General features: G+C 59.6%; 1 protein-coding gene across 2 annotated transcripts; it reads right to left on the bottom strand.

Moving 5' to 3' along the window:
* Window positions 1-613: 613 nt before the first annotated feature.
* EGR3 (early growth response 3) lies at window positions 614-3,107 on the bottom strand (the record flags this gene model as incomplete). 2 transcript variants are annotated; one of them, XM_079927458.1, is made up of 2 exons in its annotated part: window positions 614-1,623; window positions 2,954-3,107. In XM_079927458.1, 2 exons carry the CDS (start codon window positions 3,105-3,107, stop codon window positions 614-616), a joined length of 1,164 nt encoding a protein of 387 aa, XP_079783584.1. The 2 variants fall into 2 exon arrangements, with proteins under 2 accessions (XP_079783584.1, XP_079783583.1); XM_079927457.1 differs by lacking the exon at window positions 2,954-3,107 and adding an exon at window positions 2,462-2,514.
* Between the last annotated feature and the right edge of the window lie 8,465 nt (window positions 3,108-11,572).

Raw genomic sequence — 11,572 nt, 5'->3', positions numbered from 1 at the left:
GTTCAGCTCAAGAGTCTCGCACACACACGTGCGAGCGCGCGCGCGCGCACACGCACACACACACACACACAGACAGAAACACACACGCACACATACACTCACGCGAGCACGCACACTCGCGCGCATCCCCGCACGCAGGCGCGCGTGCGTGCGGCGGGCAGCAAGCTCTGCGCTTTGGTGCGCTCCTTACCCCCTCCCCCTCTCGGGTCTTCGATGGGGAACCGAGGGAGACGTGGGGAGAACCGTGAGGTGCTTGGGTCCAGCGAGGCTTGGGCGGGCCCAGCCTTCAGTCCCCCGCAGGTCCTTGGCCCGGCCCGGCGGCCCCTGGATCAAGACGATCCCAACTGAACAAAGCGGGCTAGACGCCACCTTTCCGCCCCCACGCCTTGGCTAATGGGGGGCAGCAAGGGGAAGGCGCCTCCTGCCCTGGCCCCCGACCGTTGGCCGGTGTGAAAGGGTGGAAACGGGGGACAGCGAAGGGAAACAAGGGGCCTTACGTCCATGGAGAGGCCAGGGCGCGGCCCCTGCGCCTCCGTGGCTAGCTTTCCGGCTGCATTCAGGCCAGCAGCCGGGAGACACTGAAGGGGAAAAGTGTGATCTGGGGGCCCGAGCCTCAGGCGCAGGTGGTGACCACAGGGGCCAGGGACACCGGGGCCGCCGAGGACGCAGAAGGCGCACCCCCCTTCTCCGCCTTCTTCTCCTTTTGCTTGAGGTGGATTTTGGCGTGGCGCTTGCGCTCGTCGCTGCGCGCAAACTTGCGCCCGCAGAATTCGCAGGCAAAGGGCTTCTCGCCCGTATGCGTGCGGATGTGAGTGGTAAGGTGGTCGCTGCGGCTGAAGCTCCGCATGCAGATCCGGCACTGGAAGGGCTTGTGGCCCGTGTGGATGCGCAGATGCCGGGTCAGCTCGTCCGAGCGGCTGAAACGGCGGTCGCAGCCCTCCGCCGGGCACGCGTGGGGCCGCTCGTGTAGCGGGGTCTTGCTGGGTCGGTTGGGGTACTTGCGGGGCCGGATGGGCTTGAGCGTGAGCGGCGGCTGGGGCAGGCTGCCAAAGCCCGGGTGGATCTGCTTGTCTTTGAATGCCTTGATGGTCTCCAGGGGGGTAATAGGGGGCGGGTTGACCCGGATGGGGTCCATGCCCTGGAAGGGCTTGTGCTCCGGAATGGAGCCCATGTCGTTGGGGTGGTGGTATAGGTTGTAGTCAGGAATCATGGGGAAGAGATTGCTGTCCAAGGCCGGTTTGGCCGATTGGTAATCCTGGGGGGAATAGGCGAGCCCGGGGTTGCCCTGGGGATCGTGGAAAGACACAGGCTCCGAGTAGAGATCACTGCAGTTAGAATAGGGGGGCAGCGCCGGATACATGGCCTCCACTTCCCCCTGCGGCGGCTGCACCATGCTGGCTGTGGAGGTTTGCGTGCTGAGTGCCCCAGAGGCCGGGGGCACCCCCAAGATGCCGGCGCTCATGAGGCTAATGATGTTGTCCTGGCACCAGTTGGAAGGGGAGTCAAAGGCGAACTTTCCCAAGTAGGTCACGGTCTTGTTGCCAGGGGCTGGCTGGAAGGAGCCCGAATAAGAGAGTTCCGGGTTGGGCTTCTCGTTGGTCAGACCGATGTCCATCACATTCTCTGCGGAGAGCGGGGGAGAGAGGGGAGGGGTGAGTGAAACCGAGTCGGCTCCCAGGCAGGGGCGCCCAGGTCCTTGCCCAGGTGTGGAGGTGCGGCCGGGTGGAGTGCGCAGCGCATGGGGTAGGCTGCGCCAGGCGCAAAGCGGGCGGTGCCGCGCTCCCGGGCGCAACCTGGATACAGGAAAATACTACTGATCGGGGTGTGGAGTGGCTGCTGCACACACACCGCACACGCCGTACACACACACTCCCGTACCACACACACACACACACACACACACACACACACAGGCGCGAGCGCGAGAAGCATTGTTGTTATTCCCGAGGTGGGGCGGGCAGGTAGCTGCAGCTACAGGTAGTTTCAGACCCGAAGCGCGCCGGGCTCTCGCTCTCCAGCGCACACAACTCGGCCTCTTCCCCTAGCGCTGTCCGCGCCGGACCCCGCGCCTCTCCTGCCCCGACGAAGCCCCCGGTGCGCACTGCGCCCGGGGAGCTGACCCGGAGTGCTCCGACGCTTTGTCCGCGGCGCGTAGAGGGGTGCTGTCCGCAAAGGGAGCTCTCCCGCCGCCTCCCCCAGCCCCAGTCTCCTCCGGGCCTGAAGGAGCTTTCGGCTTTTGCTGGAGGGGGAAAGCCCAGCCTCAGCTTAGCGAGAGTGGAGGGCGGCGGAAAACCGGCCGGTGTCTCCATGGCGGGAGTGGCCGCTCTTCCCAAGCTCCTCGGTCCGGGGATCGTCCCCTGTGGCAGCCCCCGCGCGGGTGGGCCCCCACCTTCTCCCCTCCCCGCCGTCCCCACACCCCCACGGCTTTGCTGAAAGCCCTGGAAAGGCAGCGTCGCAGTACCTCTCCCACCGCGGGGACTCCACGCCGCACATGGCTCCATCCCGGGTGGGAGGCTGAGGGAGTAAGGGGGGAGAGCGCGGGTGAAAAGGGACGTTGGGCTCCTCCTGGGAAAGGGGGCGACAGCATTACGCCTTGCGCACAGCCCGGCGATCGCGCTGCCTAAGTGGAGAACCCCAGAGCCGCTTGCACCTACCTCCCTTCGGTCGGCGGCTGCCCCCACCCGGGAGAACCGAAGCCTCTACCGTGGCGTCGCCAACCGAGCCTTCCCGATCGGGGAGGGCGGGAGGAGTGGGTGGGAAAAGCAACTCGACCCCCGGAAAATTCCCAGCGCGCCCCCCATATCTCCATCCATCCATCCATCCATCCATCCATCCATCTATCCATCCATCCATCCATCCATCCATCCATCCATCCATCCATCCATCGCTAGCTCGTTCCCTCCTCCTCTTCCTCTCTCCCTTTCCTTCCTCGCCGCCTCCCCGCCGCCCTTACCTGTAGCCATCTGATTGTAATGGGCTACCGAGTCGCTGCTGCCAGAAAAGAGGTTGAGCGCGCTGGGGATCTCCTCGGGGTACAGATTGTCAGGCAGTTGGTTTAGCAAACTGCTCATGGTCACCGGCAGCTTCTCGGCGAGTTTGCCGGTCATAGCACTCCCGAGCTGCCGCCGCCGCCGCCGCCGCCACCGCCGCCGCTCGCTCTTAACGCAGCTTCCAGGCAAGCGGCATCGGAGAGGCGATCCGTGGTGCAGGGGAAAAGCATGCGAGAGGGAAAGTTCGGGAGGAGGGGGGAGGGAAGAGGGGAAGGGGTGGGCCTGGGGAGGGGATCTTCTCTTTTTGGGGGGTGGGTGGGAGAGAGGGCAAAGGAGGGTAATCCTCTTGGGTGCCTCAGCTGGTGCCGTAAGAGGCTGGGTCGTGGCGTGGGGGGGGGGGCGTGTGCGGGGTGGGTGGGTGGGTGCTGGGCCGGGGGGGGATCTCGGCCCAAGGGGGTCGCACGCGGCCTCAGTATTGATAACACAAACAGACGCGCGCCCGCGGCCCCCCCGCCCCCCGATCCGCCACCGCCACCGCCGCCACCGCCGCCACTGCCGCCGCCGCCGCCTCTGCCGCTGCTGCTGCCGCTGCTACCACCACCACCAGCCCCGCAGCTTCCTAGCAAGCTCACTGCTGCCCAAAAGCTCCCAGCCAGGGAACTCCACCAGCCTATTTATCTGAGCCCCGGGAAAGCTCCGTGACGTAGCTGCCCATATATGGACAGACAAAGCCCAGCCGAAGGGGCGCGACGTCACAATGGAAGCTCCTCACAATGGAACATTAGAAAGCAGGAAGCGGGCCGCAGCCAACGTGCGGCGCCCGCACCGCTCGCGGATCTTAAAAAAAAGAGAGAGAGAAAGAGAGAAATAGAAGAGAAGAAGGAAAGAAAATTCGAGAGGAGAGAGGAAAGAGGGGTGTAACTGAACGTGCGGCGTAAAGCACGCAGCGCGGGGGTGAAAGAGCAATAATCGCCTGTGTGTTTATTTGATGTCTGCACTAGGAGAGCGCGCTTGTAGGACAGGGCGCCGTGGGGTGGGGTCGTTCGCAAGTGGCCTCTAACAGCCCCCCAGCAGGAAGAAAGAGAATTGAAAACACTCGGCGGGGTCCCTTTGCAGCCTGGGAACTTCTGGGGAACCCGGAAGGTGTGCGCTCCGACCCTGCCCCGGCCGCTCTTCTCGCGTACAGGATCCTGCCTGGCACTGGGACAAAGTCCCTCTGAGGAGGATTCCAGCGGGTCAGGGATCTCTGGTCCAGTATCCCGGGAACTTTTGTGCCGCCCTCCCTCCGATGCGCCGCCCACAGCCCTGCTGCTCCCTGGGCCCCTGACCCTGTGCTGACACCCGGCTGAGCGCAGTGGCTGGGAGATTTCGTAGCTGCATAGCGGCTGCGCGGGAGGCGAGAACTCCTCACCTTGGGGGTCGAGGATGTGCAGTTTTGGTGGTGAAGGAGAAGGAATGAAGTTGAGGGGATAGGGAACACGTGCACCAAACCCTCCATAAATTCCCTAATGGTTCCAAAGCACCCCTTTGGCCACGGGATGGCAGGAGGGCCCAGCAGGCCCAGGCGCAGTCGCTGTCTACTGCTGCCTGCGAAGGGCCCGCCACTGAGTTGCGGCAGCAGCCTGCCGAACCACAGTCTCTGAGCCACCACGGCGACCTCCCCTGCTCTCTACCCTCCCCCTCGCCTTCCACAGGGCTGTCCCCATTGCTGACTGCCGGCGCCCTGCAGTCAAGGGCTGCCTGTTTGCCGACCCCGAGCGCTGTCACCTCCCAGAGAGGCAGCAGATCCCGGGGGCGGCTATGTTCCCCGAGGCCTGTTTTCGGAGCGCGCGCGGCCGGGCCGCGGGAGAGGGAAAGGAGAGGAGGGGGGCGTGGGGAAGCGACCCCGGATCACACCGGCTCAGCGTGGGAGGAGTCCCTCCTCGTTGGCCGTGTGGGCGCGGTGGATCCCGCGTTCCTCGCTGGGGAGTCGGGGTTGGGGGAACATGCATTTCTCAGGGGGAGTGGGAGTATTGACAAGGAGGAGGAGAGGATCCCCGGGCCTCACTCCGTGGGAGGGCCACGCGGGCCGGGGACGTGTGGGAGGAACTCCCGAGCTGCACATCGTCGTGGGGGTGGATGACAACCTCTCTCTCCTCCCCTCCACTTCACTCGGTGGAGAACTAGGGGTGGGAGGGCCCGGCCTCCCCCGGATCTCCTCTGGTTCTTAGGAAAGGAGGGATTCCCGCCGCCGCGGGCCCCCTCTCCCCCGCCCCTGCTGCCGCTCCCGCCAGGCTACCCACACCTATACCGGGGAGGCTCTGCGCCCCTGGGCTCTCCTCCGCCCGCGCGGCGCGGGGAGGGAGCGCTCTGCAGCGGTCCCCAGCTCCGGCCGGAATCAGGGCATGCAGCGCCTCCCGCCCCCGGCTCCCTCCCAAGGGGGGGCGATTGGCCGGCCCGGGGGCGTGGGCGGCAGTGTGAGCCAGGCTGGGCGCGGGAGGGGCCCTGGCGGCTGCAGGGAGGGTCGCGGGGCGGCGGGCCAAGCCGGGAAGAGCCATACAAGGAGCGGATCCGGTGACGCGCCGGCCGCGCCCCTTCTCCTTCTCTATTTGGCTGCTGATTCCGGTCCCCGGATTTGCATATTTTGGCATCCAGTGGAAAAGGAAAGAAGAACGGAACCCGCAGCCTTTAAAGGAACCGCACAGGCTGTAGCGTCACCTAGGGAGGCGGTCTGGGGGGCGTGAAAAATTAGCCAGCGGCTCCGGCCTCTGGCCTTGGAGCTTGGCAGCTGGGGGGAGGCGGGGAGAGGCGGGGAGCCGCGACCACCAGAGAGCTTCGGCCGCTCCAGTCCCAGTCCTGGGCTCTCCGCGGCGCTTCCTGCTGCGAGTGCACCCGGAGGGTCTCTGCGGGTTCCGGCCCAGGACCAAGAGACGCCGCGAGGTCCGCGGCCTTTAGGCGAGCCGCAGGCCCCAGTAGTGACTGCAGTGCCCATGTTTCCCAGCGCGAGGCACAGCTCAGCCTGCGGGGGTGGCGGGGAGGAAGTGAGAGCCCTCCCGGCCGCCCAGCTCAACTCTGGAGGACCCTACCGTGATGCACCCCCCTCCCACCTGTTGAGACCTCTTCCCGGAGAGGAGGAGATTGAGGAGCTGCAAGCCCCAGTCCTGTTTGATAGGGGCCTACATTAGGAAAGGCAGAGGCAGTGGGAGCATTTCGGATCCTTGAAAGCTTCCAGGGCCCCAAAGACCATGGAGGAGTGTAGCCATTCCAGAGATGACCTGCAAACACTTTTAGGAGAGCTGGACCTGTTGCATCCAAGCAGAACAAGTAGCAGGGTTTTGCAGGCCTGCTCCAAGCCTTTATGCCTGTTGGTGAGAATGGATAGGAGTCTTTTTGGGCAAGATGTCTGCCCCCTCCTTCCTACTTGTCCATGACCTAGAACGGGAGCCTTCAATTCAAACAATATTCATTCAAACTTCAGTGTGATGTTGGCAAATGTCTGAATCTCTTTCTTGGCCTCAGTTTTCTTGTCTGTAAATTGGGATAATAATAGTACCTATCCCTTTGATAATCCTCATGGAGTACTTTTGCCGGACCCCTAGCCAGCACTCAGTAAATGGCAATCATTATTGGTAAACTATATTTTCCCCAACCCTACCATGTGGCTGAAAAGCCCTTTCCCCTTGTGTGTCTTAGGAGTGAGTGCGGTTGGTACAGGGAGTAAAAAGGGCCAGGTATGACACTGCATCCCACATCAGTGTGATCATATACAGGAAGTCCTATTTGTGTGCCGGGTACCTGCTGGGCACTATGTCATCGCAGAGATGGTGAAGGAATTGTCCCCACTGTGCGAGAGCAGAGGGCCCTCAATAGCTGGTGGTGACATAAAGTAGGAAACCAAGAAGTCACTCAGTTGCTCTTTAACACTCTGGAGCATCCTTCTAGACTTTTTATGGGGGGTGGCTATGGCTCCAAGGTGGGGTGGGGGACTCAGGTGCCCTTCCTCCCCTCCTCTGCCCTGGAAGGAGCCATGCTGGGGAAGGCCTGCCTCTACAAGCATAGGTTCTCACTGCCTGGTTGCTGGTCGGGTTGCAGCCCGCACAGGTGTCCCCTGTCAACCTGGATGATGGTGGCAGATGGAGGCCAGGGTTCCGTGGCGGGTGGGGACAACCCTGGGTATAGAGTAGGGGTGGGGGTTTGGAGTGGCCCCTTGCAGACTAACAGCATTCTCCCTTCTGCTGGCCAAGTCTTGAATTCAGCATAGAAAAAAGCTTTTTTCCTTCCCTCCCTCTTTCTTTCCTCTCTCCCTCCTGAACAGGGGCTGAGGGTGAGGTCTCACTTTTACTGGTGGGCTCGGGTGAGATTACCTGAACTGCAGGCCCTGGACTTGTTGGAGAGTGAGTAGGCACTGGTTCAGGGCGTCCTTACCCTGGAGATGGTGAAGGGCAGGCCCCGCCCCTCTGCAGCAGAGCCAAGGCTGCCCAGCCCCCGCTGCTTACCTCTGGGGGCAATGGGTATGTTTGTCTTGGTGAAAGGGTAGAGGAAGGAGGGGACGTGCCCTACAAACCCACCACAGAAAAAGACCAGGTTGGTGCTCTGTCTTGCTCTGTAGTCACCTCTGCCCTCTGAACTTGAGCTCCCTTTTGCTAAAGATATCCAGTCCTTCTCTGCTGTCTTACAAGCAAGAAGCCCCCAATTAGTTCAAACTGGGGTGCTGGCGACTTAATGCATTACCCATCTCAGCGGGTATTTGCCTTTCTAACAGAAAATGCTTAGAAGAGGGTCATATATAACCTAAAGGAATTAAGCCTACCATTAAGCATGGTGCCTGGAAAATGGTAGGAACTCATATATGCTGGTGGGCTGAGGTCTAATGGTGGGATGTGAGGCCCAGTGACAAGGAGTAGGAGTTTTGGGGTGCAGAGAGCATCTGGGGTTCCTCAAGTCACACCAAGCACCCATGTAGAGGGCCCACCCTGGTGGGATTGCTCCTGAATGATAGCTCCCTCAAGGGCTTTCAGTTGCTTTCCATTCTGGGTGTCCCACAGGAGACGGACAGGTCGTTGGTGGAATCTCTCTGGCCAGCTCTCCCTGGCATTCTAGAGGTCATTGCCATTCCTTCGGTAATGACAGACAACTCTGAGGTGAGGTGGGTTTGGCCTAGAAGCTAGCGGAAGGAACTTGACAGCCGCGACAACTTTGGGGGGGGTGGTCCCAGTTAAGAGCATTGTTTGGGGACTGCTGGAGGCTTCGGGCTTGCTGACCTTCTGGACCCACAAAAGATTGGGGCCTGTGGCGATATATCTTCCTCATTTTTTACAACAATCCTGTGAGGAAGCTTTTAGGGCTGCCCCCCAATCGTTTTTTTTTTTAATTTTTAAAAATTTTTAAAAATTTATTTATTTATTTTTGGCTGTGTTGGGTCTTTGTTGCTGCGCACGGGCTTTCTCTTGCTGCGGTGAGCTGCGGTGCGCGGGCTTCTCACTGCGGTGGCTTCTCTTTTTGCGGAGCACAGGCTCTTGGTGTGCGGACGTCAGTAGATGTGGCACGAGGGCTCAGTAGTTGTGGCTCGCGGGCTCTAGAGCGCAGGCTCAGTAGTTGTGGCGCACGGGCTTAGTTGCTCCGCGGCATGTGGGATCTTCCCGGACCAGGGCTTGAACCCGTGTCCCCCGCATTGGGAGGCGGACTTTTAACCACTGCGCCACTAGGGCAGCCATGTTTGTTTGTTTTAAATGAAAGATCTAAGGTGTTGGAAAGAGCCTGAGTAGTTAGTTGGAGGACCCTTGGCCAGGAAGTGGCTGAGCTGAGATTTAAACTCACGACCTTGTGACTCCAAAGCTGCCGCTCTTAATTTCAGCCTTTGTCCCCATTCTGGCTGTCAGGGAAAAGAAAGGAGATGGCAGGTGTGGGTAAGAGGAAGGAGAGGTATAAAAACTGTGCAGAAGGCAATGAATAGAAGAAAGACTAGCTGGACCTGCTTCCCAGCACCCCTGGGACCCAGCATGCAAGGTAGGGGAGGAGCCCCTGCCCAGGGGAGGGGAGGGGGTACAGCTCACAGGGACGTCAGGGAGGAGCAGCATTTCTGCCAGGGCTCCCGGTAGGTGGAGTAACATCTGTGCCACTCTGAGCAAAGGTCCCACTGCCCTAGGTTGTCACAGAGGTCACAGGCTCCTCGCCAAGCCAGCCACACACTTCCATTTGAAACATCTGCTTGTGCCTACATTCCAACGAACTCATTAGAATCATGTTGAATCCGGGTGTTTTGGATTACTCTTCAAGCAATTTCAGGGAGAACCTGGTGACCAAAGGGAGAAAGTCTTGTTACAAAGTGACGTTTGCTGGCCGGTGAGGTGGAGACCCCTCCTCAGACACAAGTCCAAGGCAGTGAGTAACTGCCATGGGGGTCCAGAGTTTGAGAGTTCAGGGCTGGGCTGGTCTGGGCTGGGGCAGGGAGAGAAGGCAGGTCTTAGATAGAAGGCAAGACTTGGAAAAAGTGTGCTGTATGGGTAAATGGGAAGAACAGGCCCTGGCCTGGGAATCAGGACTTCTGGGTTCCACCATTAATTATCTGTGTAACTTTGGGCCACCCTCTGGTTCCTGGGCTTCTGGTGGGGCTGGAGTAGATAACCTACCACTAAATTCCTCCCAGCTCCTTTGATCCATGAATTTTGGATTCTATTGCGGAAAAGGTTGGGAGAAGACGTGTTAGTGTTCCCAGTCAAGTTTGGGCTCCTGGGACCCTTGAGGAGGAGAAGGGATGGGTCAGGGCATGAGGGCTTGTAATGGGAACTTTGCTGTCTTAGTTCAGCGGTGCCTGGAGGGTAAGTGGAGTCATGTGCTCAGGGGGCCTGTCATGGCCCCTGGGGCCCACTGTGGGACAGCCCCTTCTCAGCTGGGAGGGATGGTGTCTCTGCAGAGAAAACTCTTGGGGGACGAGGCTTTTTGGAAAGAGGAACTTTGTCATCTGAAATGAACCAGAAAAGGTGTGAGTGGGGGGGGCCGTTGGGGAGGCAGTCAGGGGGAGCAAAGAGGGAGTGAGAGAGAGAAAAGGAGGGAGAGAGAGGTGAGAGCAGAGAGGAGAGCGGATTTCCCCCCACTGCTCCCCACGCAGCCAGCCTCCTGCTGGCTACAGGCTTCACCCATGGGACAGGTCGAGGATCCAAGAGGCTGGCAGGTTCCTCTCCTCCCTGCCCTGGAAGGAAAACCTTTGGGGAGTCAGAGAGAGCTGTGGTCTCTAGATCTTGTGTCTCTTAGCTCCCAGTCTCAGGACCCTCCTCAGCCTAAAACAAGTGGGCCCTTCGCCTCGTCCACCAAGGTGAGCAGTTGGGGGCCGAGCTTTGGCTTCTTCTTTGCTGTTCTATGCAGTCCAAAGACCTGGGATGTGGGGAAAAGCAGTTAATGACTCTTTGGGGCCCCTAATTCGAGGTCCTCAGTGCTGTCAGCATCCTCTTTCACCAGATGGCCTAGGCAGGGCTTCCTGGCTTTTGTCGTGCCATAGCTCTGCTAGAAAATGAGACTCTTTGCAGCCACTGGAGTAAAGAACTAAAAACACTGCCCTTGGCCCATCCCATCACTCTGAGGGCTGAACAATACAGGCCAGCTGGAACCCAATGGAAGTCTGCCCATCAGCCTGACTGATGGCATGAGCTTTTCTGCCAGGGCTCAGGGCAGATGGGCAAAGGAGAAGGGACATGATAGATTTCTCTCTCTCCCTCCTTCTTTCTCTTTTTGCAGAATTATTTGGGCTATTCAGAATTATTTGGCCCCAAATCGTCAAGAAAGTTACTGGATGACAAGAGATGGTATCCGAGCTCCCTGGGGACAGGGACAGGGAGCCTTATTCCTCAGTCTTCCCAGCACTCCCACTGCCTGTCCCCAGCAGGTGCTCCATAAGAGGCTGTTGATCCAAGGGTCCACATGGGTAATTCTGAAACATGGCTGATTTGAGGGGCGCAGGATAGACTGCGACCTTCCCACTTTGTCCTTGCATTTCTACCACCCAGCGCCCACTATACAGGATGGGGGGGCCCCTTGTCCACCAAAATTCATTCCCCACTGGGGTGGAGGGGGAGGCTCCTGGGTCTGGGACTTAGCTCTCTTGTTTCAATGAGACAAACATCCAGGGTGCACTTCCTGTGGAGGGAATCAGACTTGAGGTTGGGATCCTGCGGTCTGTCAGGGGGCAGGTGATTTAAAGGGAAGTGAGGAATGAGGCTGAGGTAGAAGCCATCACACACAAGACATGATCGGTTCTGAAAGCAAGTGCAGGCAGGAAGTTCAGAGGGGGAAGGACTTGCAAGAGGACATGTTCAGGGACAGGCGAAAGCCTGATTGGGAGGGGTGGTGTTGATCGAGGCCTTGAGGATGGGCTAAGACCCATAAGTGAGGAGGGGAGGTATGAAGAGGAGAGGGAAGGGGGAGACAAGGGCAGGAGGTATTCAGTGTAAGGAGCTGTGCTTTCCCCCCTCATTTTCACGTTAAATTTATTTATTTATTTATTTATTTTCATCTCTGAAACTACCTAGAGCCCATTAGCACTGTCCTTCCAGGACTTCTCTGGCCTGATTATGGCTTGCTTGTGGATGAGTGAGGAATCCTAGAGGGAG

The sequence above is a fragment of the Stenella coeruleoalba genome (genome assembly GCF_951394435.1).
Source record: "Stenella coeruleoalba genome assembly, chromosome: 7".
NCBI classification, from domain to species: Eukaryota; Metazoa; Chordata; class Mammalia; order Artiodactyla; family Delphinidae; genus Stenella; species Stenella coeruleoalba.
This window is presented reverse-complemented; position numbering and strand designations above follow the sequence as displayed.